Genomic DNA, 18,229 nt, shown 5'->3' with positions numbered 1-18,229 from the left:
CTCCTTTAAAACACATTTTACTGAAGTCTCAGTTTTTCTGACTTAAAATCTTATAAATCAAATGAAAAGTGTTTTATTTAATTTATACTGCAGAGTTTATGAGCACCAAAACTGTCAAATCCCCAAAACACATTTAATTTCAAAACCAGCTGAATAAAATAAGCAGAATCTGTATTATAGGAAAATGACTGAATTTAAACTCCAGGGCTGGAATTTCTAGAATATTTTAGTTATTTATTTTATTTAAGCGTCTAAAACATCCACGTTGAATCCTGGAGGTAAAACCTGACATCCATCTGTCAACATTTCAGATTTATGAAGCTGAAAAAAAGTGTGTCCTGCTACAGTTCTGTAATTTATCAGTTTAAATCCAGATAGTATTAATTCTGTTTCTGCTTTATTTCTGTGTGGCCGGCTGTGTTTCCTCCTTAATGACTCCTCGTGGAGACTCTGAGAGGAGCTCCGGCCTTCTGCTGCTCCTCCATTGTTCCTGTTGTTTCTTCATAAAGCCTGGGCGACTTTTCTTAGCTGAACTTCTACATTCTTTTTTCCTCCTGAATTAAGAGCTAACGAGGCTCTTCAAGTGTTAATTTACCGTCATGTGGATCTTTAAAGTCACACGTCTCTGAGGGTGAATTTAAACATCTCCAGAGCGTCCAGCTGGGAGCTTTCAGCTGCTGATCGCCACCTGAAGCCGAGGCCACGGGTCAGAGGAAGGAAATGGATTCACGCTGAGCGCTGTTGTTCCTCTGGCAGCCCCCATTGTACCGAGGGCCTCCCACCGGCTGGAACTAATGGGCCCTGCACCGCCACCTTTACCCCCCCCCACAAACAGCCCCGGCCTGGACCGGGGGGGCGGCCGGGCCTGAACCGGGGAGGGACCGGCCGGCCCTGAAGAGGATCTCAGGTTAAAGAACGTCTGATGTTCTGTGTGGAGCAGGACGTTCTGTAGAAACGGCAGCATGGGCTGAATGTGGTGTTTTTAATCCTAAAACAGCCACAGATGACTTCCTTCTAACTAAAAATGGTTCAAAAACCGATCAGACTGCCTCCATTTGGGCCTAAATGAGGGTTTAAAGCAGCAACTTCCAAACTGAGGATCAGAGAAGGTTTTCTAGCCTTTTGCTTTTCCATCAGTGCATCATTTTAGGTCTTTCTGGCCTTTCAATATTTACTCTATTTGCTGTAGTAACTGCTCTTGTGCTTTTGGTATTGTGTGGTCTTTAGTAATTGTTGACTGATCATGTCCAGCTTCAGGTCACACTGAACTCTCTGCTTTTCACTTATTTGGTCTTTTTTTAAAAATGAAAATCTGCAAACTTCACCAACTTCCCTGCTGATTTCTGTTTTTATTTTCCACTTCATTAAACTGGTTGTTAATGAGGTGAATTTATTTACAGGACTCCAAATATTAACAATTCAGAATATTTTATGAAAATGACCAAATGCACTGAACTCTGTCTGCAGGTACGAACTCTGTTTGTCAGCGGCCTGCCGGTGGACATCAAACCTCGAGAACTTTACCTGCTCTTCAGACCTTTTAAGGTGAGTTTCAACATCTCGTATTTCTCCAGAAGCAGGATGATGTTTGTTCAGTGATAGTGGAGCTCAGGGAGGAATTTAAAGGTGAATAAAAGACTCGATCAGTGGAAGCTGCTGTGTTGAAATAAATCCAGGAAAGAGTTTGTAAAAAGGATTTTCTGCTCATGGAGGAGCTGAACGTTTGTTTTTAGGTGTTGAAGCACCTGTTGTTCTTCAGGTGACTCATGTCGTCCTGTGGGTCAGTTTGATCCGTTTGATCCGTTTTAAAGTTTGAAAATGTGGGAAAAAAATAAAAAATTCACAGCAAAACTTCTGATGTCCACATTTTAAACATTTTGGGGAAATTCTTAAATTTTTTGGTGGAAAAAATGTTTAAGAACATTCAAATAATTTTATGTGAATGTTCTTAAAAGAAAATATTAGAAGTTTTCCAGACATACCGGGCTTTGCAAAAGTTCTGTTGTTGAGACATTCACGAAAATGAACACAAAGATTTTTTGGTGCAATAAGATAAAACTTTTGGGTGGCCACATTTCTGATTAATATTATCATTAAGACATATATTGAAATATTTGGAAAATAAAAAATTATCTTATTGCACCAAAAAAATCTTTGTTCATTTTGCAAGTGTAACAGAACTTTTGCAAAGCCCGGTATATGTAATCACTTTAGATATTTTTAGGATTTTTTTGGAAGATTTTTACTCATTTTTGAAAATATTTACAAGAATTTTCATGCCAAATTTGGAGGATTTTAAAAATACAACTTTTAAGGAATTATTGGAATTTTCTTCCTGAAAGTTTTGCAAATTTTCAGAAATCTGGGGAATTTTTTTTTTGCTGAATTTTTGGATTTTTTTCAGACATTTGGTGCTGTAAATGAAGCCAACAGGAGGGTAAATATTAGCTGTTTTAGCACATGATGCTAACAGTAGGTTTATTTCCTTTTGTACGTCCTTCAGTCCAGTCCACATATTTGCATATATGGAAATGAGGCCACATCATTGTTTCCTGGACTCCCTCCCTCCCGTGTCCTAACTAACACTGAAGCCGTGTCCCTCCACATGGATGCTCCTGAGGAATGTGTAAATGAGTAGCTCTGGGATTGGCCAACCAATCCTGTCCGTGACCCGGCTCGCCCACTGAGTCCAGATCTGTGTTTCCTCTGCTACCGTTGTGAAGGCTTCAGGTTATTAGAACTGTTTCCTTTTGTTCCAGCGGTGGGTGAACACGGCATTTAATCCAGAGTTAAAGTGGTCCACAGCTTTCTGCTCTTCAGAGGAAATCTTCTAATATTCCCTCCTTGTTTCTGAACTACTGAGTCTGGTTCAGATCTCGGCCTCTGACAGCTGTTTAATTTTCTGTGGCTGTAAATCAGGATCAGCAGAGACCTCATCTATCAGGAAAACTCCTCCAGTCCTCATCGTTCTTTAACAACCTGCTGCTGTTTAACCTGAGGCTTTATTTGGAAGTTAATCTGAACGTTCATGTTCTTCTGTTAGCTGTGAGGGCAGGTTAGGGTTAGTTCCTTGTTTTAGCAGAGCAGCCTCCTGCAGGTTTCTCTTCGTATATCGAGGCGTTCATGCCTGACTTCCTGCATGTGACTGCAGGGTGGATAATTGGCTATCTTTCTTCCCCACAGGGTTATGAAGGGTCACTGATTAAGTTAACGTCCAAACAGGTGAGATCCTTCATCAGTGTTTTAATGCTGGATCTGTAACTTAAAGGTGTAAAAAAACATCCAGTTTTCTTTGATTTGAACTGTAAAACCCTGGGTTTTGAGTGTTTCTTCTTCTTGTCCTGCAGCCTGTCGGGTTTGTAACCTTCGACAGTCGATCTGGAGCTGAAGCTGCTAAAAATGCACTGAATGTAAGCATGGATTTATTTCTCCTGGTTCTGCATTGAGGTTTTACTGTCTGATTATTTCCCCCTTTTATCAAATCTTTTAATTACTAGACTTGTTCTAACCTTTTTTTTTTTTGAAACCTGAAGAAAAAGGAATGACTGGGGGGGGAAACGGCTTCTCTCTCCTTAAGTTTCTCAAAGCCAACCGTTTTGTCTTCTATAATTCAATGGCAGGCTCATTTTTGGAAAGAGGCCAGAATCCCGTAGCCTTACGGTAGTTTACTTTGACCTTACATCCTTCTAGTCTGGTTTAGCTCTCCTCATTTTGCATATCACTGCTTTTACTGTACTTCTGTCTAGCCACATGTGTAGTGTTGATCTGGACACATCTTCAGTAGTGGAAGCTCTCATGTTGTCACCAGTAGCCCACGTTGGCAGATCTAACACTCTGTATAGCCAGCAGTCACACACAAACACACAAACACACACACCAGATACTCACCTGCATGTGGGCACGACGCTTAGGGCACCACAACACAGCAGGGTTTAACATGCCGCTCAGAGCCTCACCATCGGCCTCCTCTTCCTCCTCTCCTGCTCTTCCTCCTGTTGGTTTCATCACGAGGAAGAAGCGGGTGTTGGAATATTCTGAGTGCATCCTTCAGCCCCTCTTTGTTTTTCTTTTTCGTTTTTGAAGCTTTTATTGGTTCAATAAAAGCAGTCAGGAGGAGCAGGGTGTTTGTTTTTTTTTTACACCCAGCGAGCTGAAGGATGCATCCTGAGTATGAAACTGAGGACAGGAGGCCGTGTGAGACTCTGAGATAAACCCTCAGACTCAGCCCACCTCCCTTACTATACTATCTCCCCTTCCTCCCTCCTCCGTCTCTCCCCCCAGGGAATCCGTTTTGACCCCGAAAGCCCCCAGACCCTGCGCTTAGAGTTTGCTAAAGCCAACACGAAGATGGCAAAGAGTAAGCTGATGGCCACACCGAACCCCACAAATATCCACCCCGCTCTAGGAGCTCACTTCATTGCACGGGACCCATGTAAGTTCTACGGCTGCACCACTCTAGGCTCATCCACTCTCACCTCGGTACCTGGTTCTTCATTACGCTCAGAACATGGTGGAGTTTAAACGGTCAGATATCTAACAAACAAGGACTAACTCACCTCCACATGCATGTTTCATCTCGGTTCTCTGCTTCTGTCCAGCTGAGGAGGTCCTAACGGGGTTCTTAGACGTCGCTGGGTTCGTTCGGTTGTTGTTGATTGGATCAGACCAGATTTTACAGGAAGGGGGCGCTAGAGAGCTGCAGTATTGAAATATTAAACGTTTTACTTAAAGTTGCATCTTTTCCTCACAGTTCCGAACAGAAATAGGTTAGTTCTCGTCCAACCGGCAGGACTTTTGTGTCATCTGCTGACTTTAATGCGATGAAGCATCTCGGCTTTTCTACGTATTAATAAAATGAAGATAAATCCGGTCTGGTGGCTCCTCGAGTCATTCCAGCTCAAACCATCAGTTTCTCCTCAGACGTCTTTGATTTGGCTGAAATTTTTTGAAAAAGTGCCCCGTCGACCTAGCCTAGCTGCACTAGACCCAGGTCTGAAGACGCAAAGGTCTAGGAACTCTGGACAGGGAGGGAGGCGGGCTAAAAGGTTGTCTTTCAAATCAGTATGCAGCAATTGGGTAGGTATACAACCAATCAGCGCAACGAATAGGCTGACGTAGTTCCTAGAGCACCGGAAATCGGAGGATGCGGGAGTTCGGTGAAGCCTTATTTATACATACAATACGTCTTTCTTCTCAATGAAACACTTCAGTGCCGTCCTTTGTTTCTTTCAAGTTGAATTTTAGCTTCAAATCTTTAAGGGCTGTGGCCAAAGCCGAGTCCAAAGATAAATGTTTATTGTGCGCAGCCATCTTCTTGTCTATCCTTGTTTCTATGGTTGTTTCCGGTTGTTTCTGTCAGAATCGTCACGCCTCTGTCATCACTTAGTTACGCCCTCCTTCTGACTCTACACTTCATGGTGATTGGTCCGGCCAGTTTTAGGAGAATCCAGCCTCGAGCCTTATGGAGGGTAACTGGACCCACCCTGGCAGAGAATTAAATTCGTTGCCGTGGGTTGTCTAGCGTGGCTAGGCTACTGTCGACCTGCTTTCAGCACATTTTTATTGCACTTTGACATTTAAACGACATTCACTAAAACGATTGAAGATGAAGGATTTTCACTGTTGGAATAATCACTGGAAATGAGTCCGACTCCACAATACTGGGAAAGTTAATTAAATTATCTGATTATTGGGAGCTGAAATATGCTAGAAAGTCGTATAAATCCCATCTTTGACCACGAACAATCCATCCATCCATTTTCTTCCGCTTATCCGGGACCGGGTCGCGGAGGCAGCAGATGAAGCAGGTCGTTCCAGATGTTCCCCCCCAGCAACGCTTTCCACCTCTTCCTTGGGGATCCCGAGGCGTTCCCAGGCCAGATGAGATGTATAATCCCTCCAGCGAGTTCTGGGTCTTCCCCGGGGTCTCCTTCCAGATGGACTTGCTCGGACCACAAACAAGTTAAATGATATTATAGAAGTTATCAGGTGATATTTTCTGGACCACACATAGCTGCATGTCAGAATAATACAAAACAGACTTTTTATTATGAAAAATATACCCTTTATTAAACACATATTTGCTTAGTTTAAATCTGGAGAATAGTTTGGATCCGTCCATCTGGCAGTAGAACCAGAACTTCTGAAATCTGATCAATCATTGTAAAAGTTCAATGAAAATAACTTTAATCAGCACAATAATAATGTAACTCTGCTCTGGGTTGTATTTTGGATCATTCTGACCACATTTAGTTCAGAAAATATCACTAGTTATGTTAATGGATTAATAGTTAATGGATGCTCGGAGCAGGAACTTTTCATGAAGACTTCAGTTTAAGAGTTCAACTCTTCAACCAGAATCTCAGATGATCCACTGGTCTGATGTTTAGGTTCTGAATGAATGATGTTATGAGGAAAAAGCTGATTTCAGTCTTTTATGCTTCATGGTTCCTAAGTTTCACGTCCAAACATGAAAAAATGTGCTGAAAGAGGGTTGATGGGAAACTTTAACTAAAACTATGGAGGAAAGTATTTAAGTTTTAACCCTTTGGTGCTCAGCATGGATCAAAAGTGACACGAATACAATTTAAAATGTCTCCTGACCATAAAAGGGTTAAATATTGAAGTAAATGAGGTGTTTGAGCAGAAGGATGATCTGAGATGGAATGAGCCTCCTATATCCTTATATTAATTAATTTTCTTGTCTCAGTGATAGAAAGCGTTCATTCGGTTCTAAACCTAAACGACAACAGAACATCTCCGTGTTTTATTCCACATCTCCATGTTCCAGCCTGTGTTGATCTTCCTGATGCTCAGAGGTCAGTCAGCTGTTTGTTTCCTCCAGATGACCTGACGGGGGCAGCACTGATCCCAGCGTCCCCGGATGCCTGGACCCCGTACCCCCTGTACACCACGGAGCTGACCCCCGGCCTGCCCCACGCTGCCTTCACCTACCCAGCAGCCGCCGCCGCTGCTGCCGCCCTCCACGCCCAGGTGAGGGACCAACCGGTGTGTGTTCTTCTTCTTCTCTTCTCGTAGCTTCAGTGAACGTTCTGATGTTCAGGAAGACGTCATAGACACCAGATTAACGAGCACCTGCCACTGCTCAGCATGCATGATTAATTTCTCTAAAAGTTTTAGTGTTTCACTGTTTGTCCAGTTCAGCTGCAACTAGAGTTTGAGGGATGATGTGTAATCCTGGAACCAGATGAGCAAATTACTAGCGGGACCGTCCCCCTTGGTAAACCCTGTGGTCCCCCTGTGGTCCATCTCTGGTCCTCTGTTTCTACAGCAGCAGAGATGTGATGAAGTCAGTTATTATGGGATGCTGAACTCATGGCCAGTCTGAATACTATAAAAGGTGGAGCTGAGTTTTCTCTAAAGGATCTGGAGAAGGTCTGGATGGAGATGATGCGGTGAAACCTTAGAACTTCTGCGGATTTTATCGTCTGTTTTGGCTCTGGGTTTGTGGATGAAGAAGATCCTGAAGGTTTCCTTTAATGGAGCCGTTTTCTCTCTAAAACTCCAGATTTTATTCTGGAGCTGGACTCTAGAAGGAATTATTCTAAAATGTGTGTTTTTGTATGAAGCTTTATCCAGACTTCAGGTTCATCTAAGATAAGAGAAGATCTGCTTCATTCATCCCAGAGGAAACATCTACAGCAGACTGATCCCCTCAACCCAGAACTGGGTTTGAAAGACATTTTGTCTAAAATATTAAAAAATGGTCAAAATGCTCCATTTATCAGAGCCAGAAACTGTAAAAACAGAACATTCCTTTAATAAGCCTGTGATGTGCCGTTCTGTTGGAAGAACTTCATCAAATCTTTATTCCAGACGTCACATTTAAAAGTTAATCAGAATAAACCATTTACTCATAAAAAGCTAAACATTCTGCTCTAACTGACGAACCATGAAGCCACGAGTGATTCAGCTACAGTCACAGAAACATTCAAGGATTGATTTATTTATTTTTGGTTGAACTGCAGGCTGTGTAATCTGAACAGGAAAATATCGTGTAGAGCCTCCGTTTGTCCAAATAATCAAACATGTCTGAAGGTTCTCGGTCGTCCAGGTCCTCTTAAGGTGAAGGGTGTGTTTCAGGCAGTTGGCTGAACTAAACCCTTCACCAAATAACCAAAGGAATTGAACTTCAGTTTTTGTGATATTTTTTGTGGCATTTTATATTTTAGAGTTCTCTCTGCTTCTAGACCCAGCTGGGATGTTTTCAGGATGTGCAGGATTTTATATTTCAGTAAAAATGGAGTAAAATACCAGAAAGTACTGGAGTTCAGAGGGTTAACGTGCTGCCAGTGATGGGGTCTGACGTCGGGTTTTATTTTGAGTCTAGTTTGCTAAACTCAGTCTAAACATGGCGACTGCTGTAAATAGGATTATTAATCCACTGTGGGAGATTCGGGAGCAGGAACGGACCAGAGTGTTTACGGTGCAGTCTAACGCTGGGAGTGGGTGGGGCTTTCTGGTAACAATGGCAATGGAAAATATTTGTGTGGTTGGGTCATTTAAAGTTCATCGTTGGCTAACTTCCTCCTGTAAAGCAGGGAGAGGTGGGCAGATATCTGCTGGACACTAGAGACTGAGGAATGTGAAGCATTTGCTTGGAGAAATTGTCAGACTGATGGGTTCTCTGGAAGTGCCAACTTGCTGTCCACGTTCCCGTTGGAACATAAGCTGAGCTGAGCAGCACAACAGGCCTTCTAATTGCATTCTGATGAAAGATCCCTAAAACGTCCTGATCCCTAAACGAGCGGCGGCTGGACTGAGACGGCAAATGTCAGAAACAACTGTTGAGCTGAGCAGAGACCTGGTTCTGGTTCAGTCACAGGTGTGGACATGTTGAACACATGGAGAGCTTCTCCACATTTCCCTTAATTACTCCGACTATTGTCCTCTGAGCTCTGTGACCCACATTCCCACGGCTGCAGAGAGCCCGGCTTAAAGGGCCAGACCTACCGGCCTGTAGACGGAAACCTGTTGATGGATGATGGTTCTGGTTCTGGTGTACATGACTGTGTTTGTGTTTCTTTAGATGCGCTGGTACCCCACTCCCTCTGAGACTTCCCAGCCTGGATGGAAGTCCCGGCAGTTTTGTTAGATATTTAGTGAGTAACCTTTGGTCAAACCGTGTTTTTCTTCTTTTAGTCCTCTGACTGATGTCAAACCGACAGAATGTTTAACTGAAACTGCGCAAGTGAAAATGCTTGAAAGTGAATTTGTGTTTAAAGGAGAAGGCTGGAAGTGAATTCTGTGAACAAAAAAGATCCACACATTAATCAGGACTTCCCCAAACGGTGACTCGGCCTCCAACTGTCTATACAAACATCTGTACACTGGGATTTTTAGCAAACTTTCTTCTGGTTTCTGTCACTTTTCATTTGGATTAACTTTTGTGTTTTTGCTGCATAAATAAAGCTGCTCACCTTTTTACTAATTTTTCATTCACAAATTAACTCAAATTTAATGCACGAGTGAGTTTTTACTTCACCGAGGAAAATGCCATCTAGAGAAGAAGTTTGGAAGTTATTTTTGGTACCTTTTGGCCCAGAGAGACGAGCTGTTGGGCTTTAGGATGCTCAGTACGATCAGTTCAAAGTCTTTTGGCATTTTCATGGTAATTCTTTAAAGGAAAATGTTGAATTTCACCTTTAAACAGGTGATGAAGCTCATTTTTCTGCCATAGACACTCATTTAATCTTCACCATTTACTGCATCAGATGTTTTAATCTGGTCCTCAGTAAATCCACTTTATACTCCTCTTTGGTTTCTGTTTAAAAACGTACAACCTTTTTTCTGAATGAGTTGTGTGGAGCCGAGGCCACAGAAGCCAACAGAATAATGCCAGCTTTATCCTTTTAAAACTCACTTTGTTTGAAATGAAAGATGAACAGCGTGTTGGACTCACTGGTGTTTCTCTTCTATTTCCCTCCAGGCCTCTGGAAACCACACCTTTGTCCAGCTGAAGTGAGGTTTGCCGAGCTCTTCGTTAATTTAATCAGGTTTATTTAATGGACAGATGTGCATTATTATAAACAATCAGTATTTATATCTCCTCCCGATTGTCTCTGGGGGAGTCTGAGTTAAACCCATCTTGCTGTCGACAATCTAAGCTCATCCTTGGCAACTATCGCGGTACCATCTTAGCACTTCAAAATGAAAGCCTCATGCAAAACCCGTTCAAACTCCATGGATCATACTTGCTGAGGGAAAATTGCCGCATTTGAAGTTACCGTTGTTAAGCTAGTCCTTCCTCGGGTGGCCGCTGCTCTGGGAGGTTTAGAAGCGTTAAGTCTTTGCATGTTCAAGTCTTTTTGGCATGAATTTAGAACGCAGAGTTCTGTGTATCCTAATTTTCTTAGTGTTTGTGTTGCCGTGTTCTCGGCCTAGACAGCAACATGTTTTGTTTTCTGTAGAACCTTGGTCTTACCTCTGTGGACGCTAGGCTGTTGTGTAAATGGCTTATCTCGCATGGACCTTGTGAATGCATCCCTGACGTTCTGACAATCCCAGTCCTGATGATCATATCAATGTCTGTCATTATTTGAGCAAAAAAGGAAAGTACAAATGTTTTTGTACTACTTTTTGCGTGATGTATATTTATGCATTTTTGTGCAACTAAATAATGAACCTGTATAAGTTGGATGTTTAGTCGTCTCTTGTGTTCTTTGGTGTTAATTTTTTGATCCTATAATCTTGTTGAAGTAGTTTTAAAAGTGCAATTTGTTTAAAGGGGAAGTGGGTATCTGTCAAAATAAAATAAAAAATGAATGGAAGTATTCTGAAGGTGGCTTGTGCCATTCTGCTAACATGAGATTGCTGTAAAAGGATCTTTCCAGAATGTGAAACTGGACTACAAACGTGACGGGTTGCTTTTTGGGGGCCATTTTGAAATGGGAAGCAGGATTAGACTGATGGAGGAATTTAGTTTGTGGTTTAGAAACATGTTTGTCTTTGTATCTGCTGTGCATAAGATGTAAAAAATAATAATCCCATCTTATGAATAAAAGTGAATGCATATCTCTGGCATCTGTCATTCATCGCCGTGGCGACCAATCAAAGCTAAAGGCTCGCAGAAATGCAGACGTCAGATGTTGGCATCAATAATTGAGCTTTTCATTTGTAATGCACCGCTGCATTAGTGTCTGTTTGCATCATGTGTGGCTCTGACCTCCACTCTCTGCCCTCATGAGCTGCTGAGAAGCTCAGCCGACCGTGAGGATCCTCCAGAGACTCCTGAGTGTTTTCAGTATGACCAGCTGCTGGTTAACATGTGGCCATGCTGGGATAATTAAATTCAACAGGACTGAGTCACGCTGCATTTACAGCATCTGACCCAATGACGGCTTCATCACAGCCGCATTTACTGTTTTTACTTCTACATTTAGTCTTCTTTTAATAAAACAGGCTTTTAGTGAATTTAAACTGAAGCATGAAAGTTCAACCTTTAATGTCAGCGTATGTTTTTCTCATTGCCTAACCATCAAAATGAAAATGCAACTAATTTCAGTTTTATGTGCTTCTTACAGATCCTCATCTAGGAGGGTTTGCAGATTTTCTGTGCAGATTTTCTGCATGTTTCTAAATCAGACATTTAAAGACTTTATCCTGAAATAATGACTGACATTTTCTGAACTAAATCAGCAAAAATAATCCACAAAATAATGTCAATAACAGATCACAAAAATAATCCACAGATAAAACAAAATAATGTAAATGAAATTAAAATAGTTCTAAAACAAAAAGACGGTTTCCAAGAAGGAAACGTTGAATGTTTTTCAGTCACATCAAACCAGACATTTAAAAATTGCACCTATGAGAGAAATAATTCATAAAATAAATGGAAATTATATAAATGACAAGAATATAGTTCTTGAAATAAAAACTGATTCTCAAGAAGTTTTTCTGTTTCAGATCAAAGCAGACATTTAAAAACGCCACCCTGAAATGCTGAAGGATGTTTTCTGAACTAAATCATAAAAATAATCCACAGGTTTAAAGGAAATAACTGAAAAAGCTTTAAACCAGCAGACAGACGGTTCCCAAGAAACAAATGTGTTGCATTGTTCTTGCTTCGATCAAACCAGACATTTAAAGACCCTGAAATAAAGGCCTGTTAAGAAAAGCTAAATCAGAAAAAGAACCCCAGATTAAAGCAAAATAAATGACAGTGAAAATAGCTGTAAATGCTCTTAAAAACAACATATATGTTGCATGTTTCTTAGTAAAATCAAGCCAAACATTTCAAGGCATTCCTCTGAAATAATGGCCTTTTATAAAAAACTCAATCAGAAAAATAATAAATTAAAAGGAAATCATATAAAAGACAAAATAGTCCTAAAGACAACGGATGGTTCTCAGGAAGCAGAAATGCTGAATGTTTGTCAGATCAAACCAGACATCAAAGACTCTGAAATAAAAGCCTTTTAAGAAAACCTAAATCATAAAATAATCCACAGATTTAGAGGAAATAAGTGAAAATATCTGTAAACCAGCAGACAGACGGCTCCTAGATATTCTGTCCGGACAGAGCCGTTCGCCCTTCGTGGACAGAAACGGGTCATTTCACTTCACTTTCACACAGAATATTTGGATTGACATGAAATCAATAGAGAGCGTGAAGATGAGGATCTGCACAGCGTTTCCTTTTCTCTGCTGCTTAAACATCTCCTGTCTCTGCAGAAAGGTCCGTAAGTTCTGGATTAAACGCTATTTTCATATATTCTGTAACCGTTGTGTTGTTGGTGGGTCTGCGGCTTCAGAAATCAACAAATTCCAGCATCTTATGTCAGGATTAGAGCCAAATGAGAGATGATGTAAGTGAAGATTCTCAGTCCAGGGATATTTAAGAGTTAAAATGATCAAATTAGCTTCAGTTTCCAGAAGGCCTCTTCAGTTTGAACTGAAGTTTGAACTGAAGGAGGCATTTTATGAGAGATGAGACTCAGAATCAAACACTTGGATAGCAGCTGATTTATTTAATCAAATGGAGATTTTTATGTATTTATCAACATCATGTAGAAACAGCAAAACAACTAAATCTATTTAAGCGTTCATATCTTTACATTCATGATCAGCAGGTTTCAGAGACATGTGGCAGATCTTCTGATGCATTTCTTCTTTTATTTCATTCAGTTCTGTCAGATATTAGCCTGCTACAGATGGAGAAAGATGAACTGCGTCTTGTTAGAACAACAGAAGGTTCCTGGAGGCCTGGAGGTGTTTTAATGCTGGACTTTGTCGCCCTCTACTGGTTTAACTCCAACATAGCAGCAGGAGGGAAACAGCTGCAGAGAAGCAGAACCTCCAGGATGAACAGTCATGAAGAAAAGTTTCTGTATGCTCAGAAACACCACCTATAACAATCATTTATTATGTTTTTTTTTCTCAGAATTTTTATATTTTGTTTGGAAATGTTACTAAATCTGTTCAATCACAAACATACATTCAGTAACCCCAGTATTAATCTGAACAGCAGCCGTCTATAGCCTCCTGGTTTGTCTTTGACCCTCGTCTTCACAGAACTGGTGAAGTTCAACTAAATTTGTGGGTTTTCTGACCCAGACTTGGTTCTTCTGGCCGATCCACAAGTTCCAGGTCAGATTTAGTTCAGAGCTTAGAGGAAGCCGCCCTGAAACCTTAACTTTAGTCTCATTTAGTCGCTTCTGAACCACTTTTTATGTGTTTGAGGTCTTTGTCCTGTTATAAAACCCAACTCAAGATCCAGTCTTAAGTTTTCCTGATAAACGTGGAGGTAATCCACATCCTTCTTCATTATTCCATTAACTTTGTGTAAAGCTTCTGTTCCACAGAGCATGATACTGCCACCACTGCACTTCACAGGTGGTTTGATGTTCTTGGGGTTGAAGGCCTCACCTTCAGTTTGTGTTCCATCTGACCTCAGAACTTTCCTCCAGAAGGTCTTTTCTTTGTCCATGTGATGAGTGGAGCTTTAAGGTTCTACTTCTAGAGGAAGAACTTCCTCCTTCATGGATCCTCTAGAACCCTGTGGACACTGACAGCTGTGCTCCAGCAGCTTCTCATCCATCCAGACCTGCTTTCTGATGGTTCTTGGTTGGTTCTAGGTTCATCCTGACCAGTCGTCTCTCAGCAGCAGCTGGTAGTTTGCTGGACCATGCTCTTTAAACAGATGATTTCTGGATCTGTAGCTGCCTTAAAATGGCTCCAGATTACTTTTCTGACATGTTCAATCAATCATTTGCTCCTCAGACTCTCCTATTGTGGTGTTTGTGGCTGAAACTAATCAGTTTATCAGTTGGATCCTATTTATATTCAGTCAGCCTCTCTGCTGTGAATCTCAGTTTAAACACAAACAGACTCCAGATGTCATCACTAGATAAACCAGCTCATATTTTCGACCTTTCTTTAACAGTGGGATCAAATGTGGAATAAAATGTGAAAATCTTTGTCTGTTTTTTGTACAGTTTAAACAGAGATAGTATCTGCACATACCTACTTTAGTTGCACCTCCTATTTCCATACTGAACCGGTCTGTTTACATCCAACTCCACCTTCTATGAACTGTTTTCACTACTTCAGGCCATCATGTTGCTGCAGGGAATTGTCCTCATCAGTATTTAGAACATGTGTGTTTGTTCTGCATAGTTATTTGTGTTTTTTTAATCTACTATCCCGTCCTCTACTCTCTCCTAACAGGTGAGGCAGGTATCTACCCTCTCTGAGCATGGATCTGCCAGAGGTTTTATCCTGTTAAAAGGTGTTTTTCATCTTCACACTCTCATCTTAATTAATTTATGTAGTTTAATCTACAACAGTGCATCATATTCCATAAATTTATCATGTTTACTGTGTTACTTTAATGTGGGAATTACACATCCCTACAAAAGAAACTTTTCATTAAAAACAGAAACCATTTTAGCTTTTTGACAACGAATTACAGTGCTGATCAAACTGTTGATCATCCATCCATCTATCCATCATCCATCCATCCATCCATCCATCCATCTTCCATCATCCATCCATCCATCCATCCATCATCCAACCATCATCCATCCATCCATCCATCCATCATCCATCCATCCATCATCCATCCATTCATCATGCATCCATCCATCCATCCATCCATCATCCATCCATCCATCCATCATCCATCCATCATCCATCCATCCATCATCCATCCATCCATCATCCAACCATCATCCATCCATCCATTCATCTATCATCCATCATCCATCCATCATCCATCCATCATCCATCCATCCATCCATCCATCATCCATCCATCCATCATCCATCCATCATCCATCCATCCATTATCCATCATCCATCCATAATCCATCATCCATCCATCCATCCATCCATCATCCATCCATCATCCATCCATCCATCCATTATCCATCCATAATCCATCATCCATCCATCCATCCATCCATTATCCATCATCCATCCATAATCCATCATCCATCCATCCATCCATCCATCATCCATCCATCATCCATCCATCCATCCATCCATCATCCATCCATCCATCCATCATCCATCCATCCATTATCCATCATCCATCCATAATCCATCATCCATCCATCCATCCATCATCCATCCATCATCCATCCATCCATCCATTATCCATCCATAATCCATCATCCATCCATCCATCCATCCATCCATCCATCCATCCATCATCCATCCATAATCCATCATCCATCCATCCATCCATCCATCCATCCATCCATCCATCATCCATTATCATCCATCCATCCATCCTACAATTCTACAGTTTCATGTAGCAGACGCTTTTGTCCAAAGCAACGTACAACACAAGCAAGAATTCAGACATCAGGAAAAACCTGTAGCAAGTGCAAAAGTGCTTCAAGTGCGATTGGTCAAAGGTGTTGCCATCAAGCTGCAGAAGAATTGCCAACCCCCCCCCCCCCCACCACCTTTTTTTTTTCCAACTTTGTCAGCACTAAATAAGTGCTGGGTTTTGGACCACCTGACTTATTCTACCTCTAAGGTGGAGTCAGATTAAGTGCCTAGGTGTTCTCTGAACAATTGAGTCTTCAATTGTCTCTTAAAAGTAGAAAGGGACTCAGCAGAACGCACAGAGTTTGGTAGTCTGTGATAGACTGGAGACCTATAGAACGTACAGCTAAAATAAGACTAAAATAGAAAAAGGTAGTATCTAATTAATTTATTGCAATTATAAATATTTTTAAAAATGAATCCAAACCTCCTGCACACTGAAACTGCAATCTGTCATTTTTATTTTAAATAAATAAATCAATAATTTTATTTTAAATTAAATTAAACTTCAGGGTCACGTGACCCCGCGCCGCTCTTTGATGTGCAGCGCGTGAACACGCGGAGGTCTCGCGGTGCCGTGATTCGCGCAGCGCACGTTCCCTAAATTAGTCTAATTAACGGGATAAAAATGCGGTTTTCCCACAGCAGAGCGTTTGTTGTGCAGATTCTCCTGTAGCAGAGCTCTATCATGGCGTTTTCTCTGGTGAGTTAAACTGAATTAATCCGCTCTGAGGGTTTCTTACGGTTAACTGTGTCTCTGTGACCTTTAGAGTCAAACTACAAACGGCGCCTCCGTAAACTCCGTTAGACAAACGCTGCAACGTGTCTGAAAACTTGGTTTATCTCATCCTGTTGTGTCCAAACCCTGAGTTTAACTTTCAGGATGAGTTTTGGGTTAATTCTCGGTTCCTCCTGCAGAGAAAAGATGCCCGCAGGCCGGATAGTCCGGACTCCGACTCTCCGGCTCTGACCTCCTGCAGCAACGCGGACATCTTCCGCAGGATGAACACGATGCTGGGCAACTCTCTGGACTTCACCGGGGTCTGCACCACCCCCACGGGGGGCAAGAAGCCCGACCTGCTCAGCGGTAAAACGGCCTGATTTACACCAAGCTGTGGAGCAGGAAAAGCCAGAGAAGTTAAAGTTTGGCTCCATGCTGGTTCAGTTTGGAGCTGCAGCCGTAAAGTTAAAGAGATGCTGCAATGAGCAGAGATAGAAACTTCAGCGTCTAACTGAAGTGAAGCAAATTCCTAACATACTGTCTGAAATTTTGCCTACCTCAATTTTACCATAAATGTCCTAAATATACAGCTGTTTTCTGCACGTTAAGAGCTACATGGGTAAAGCTGAAGCAGACTCCTAAAATGCATTCTAAAATTTGGCCTTTCGATTTCAGCCATAAAATATCCTAATGCAGCTGTTTTCTGCACATTAAGAGCTAAATGGCTAACGTTAAAGAAATGCTGCACTGAGAATCTCACTACAATTAAAGCAGACACTAAACTATAATCTAAAGTCTGACCTTTGTTGTATTTAATTGCTTTTTTCCAAATATTTTACTGTTACATTGAACTATTTCCTGCACATGGCAGTTATTTATTTATTTGAGCACTTTGGAGCAGGAAAAGCAAGAAAAGTTAAAGTTTGGCTCCATGTTGGTTCAGTTTAGAGCTGCAGCCGTAAAGTTAAAGAAATGCTGTGGAGGGACAGACAGACTGTAGTCCGTCTATAATCGGCATTTCTTCAGCTGTTTAGCTCTGATTGTGCAGAAATGACAGGATAAAGGTTTGGTCCATCATGTCTGCACAGTAAGAGCTGAAAAGCTGAGCATGTCGCAGAAGTGAAACAGAGTCCAGTGTTTTAGTCTAAAGTTTATCTTTAGTTGGATTTAATTGTTTGTCAAATGTTTATTGTGAAACTGACTAATTTCTGCACATTGTGGTTAAAGTTGAAGAACTTCTGCAGTGAAGTTAAAACATGAACCAAAAATATAGTCTGGAGTTTAGCTTTAGTTGAATTTAACAGTTTTTATTATTTTGTCATAAAACTGAGTGTTTTGTATCTTAACTGCTAAAATCTGTCAAGTCCAGGGAGCTTCCACTGAGTGGTATTTTCATGATTAAATGTCTGGGTTTAGTTCAGATAGTAGTTAATAAAAATTCAGCTTTTTTTCTGCACATTACAGCTAAATGACTAAAGCAGTTCTGCACTGAGGAGCTGAAGTTAAAGTAAGCACCAGAAATAAAGTTATGTTTGACTTTGGAAGCATTTTATTGTGTATTTATAATTTGTGGTGAAATTGAGTGTTTTCTGCACGTTTTTAAAAGGATAAGTTTTAGTTTTTAGACCTCACTTTTGGGAAGATGTTAGAAAATTCAAAGACTAATGCTAATTTCATTATTAGTTAAAATCTTTTAATTGTAGTTAAAGCT

At 41.1% G+C, this 18,229-nt stretch overlaps 1 protein-coding gene across 15 annotated transcripts in view; it reads left to right on the top strand.

The window, feature by feature from the left end:
• LOC110965258 (RNA binding protein, mRNA processing factor 2) overlaps positions 1-10,219 on the top strand; it is a 68,139-nt gene extending 57,920 nt beyond the window's left edge. For 12 of the 15 annotated variants that reach the window (XM_051938083.1, XM_022214231.2, XM_022214229.2 and 9 more), the window contains 7 exons: positions 1,468-1,545; positions 3,184-3,222; positions 3,348-3,410; positions 4,282-4,432; positions 6,845-7,008; positions 9,050-9,122; positions 9,950-10,219. In XM_051938083.1, coding sequence (XP_051794043.1) covers positions 1,468-1,545; positions 3,184-3,222; positions 3,348-3,410; positions 4,282-4,432; positions 6,845-7,008; positions 9,050-9,115 — 561 coding nt within the window. In that variant the 3' untranslated portion in view covers positions 9,116-9,122; positions 9,950-10,219. The remainder of the gene's footprint in view (positions 1-1,467; positions 1,546-3,183; positions 3,223-3,347; positions 3,411-4,281; positions 4,433-6,844; positions 7,009-9,049; positions 9,123-9,949) is intronic. The other 3 variants (XM_022214233.2, XM_022214235.2, XM_022214234.2) reach the window with 3 other exon arrangements.
• The last annotated feature ends 8,010 nt before the right edge of the window (positions 10,220-18,229 follow it).

Source organism: Acanthochromis polyacanthus, chromosome 2 (genome assembly GCF_021347895.1).
Source record: "Acanthochromis polyacanthus isolate Apoly-LR-REF ecotype Palm Island chromosome 2, KAUST_Apoly_ChrSc, whole genome shotgun sequence".
Classification (NCBI taxonomy): Eukaryota; Metazoa; Chordata; class Actinopteri; family Pomacentridae; genus Acanthochromis; species Acanthochromis polyacanthus.
Note: the sequence above shows the minus strand (reverse complement) of the source record. Positions and strands in the feature narration are given on the sequence as shown.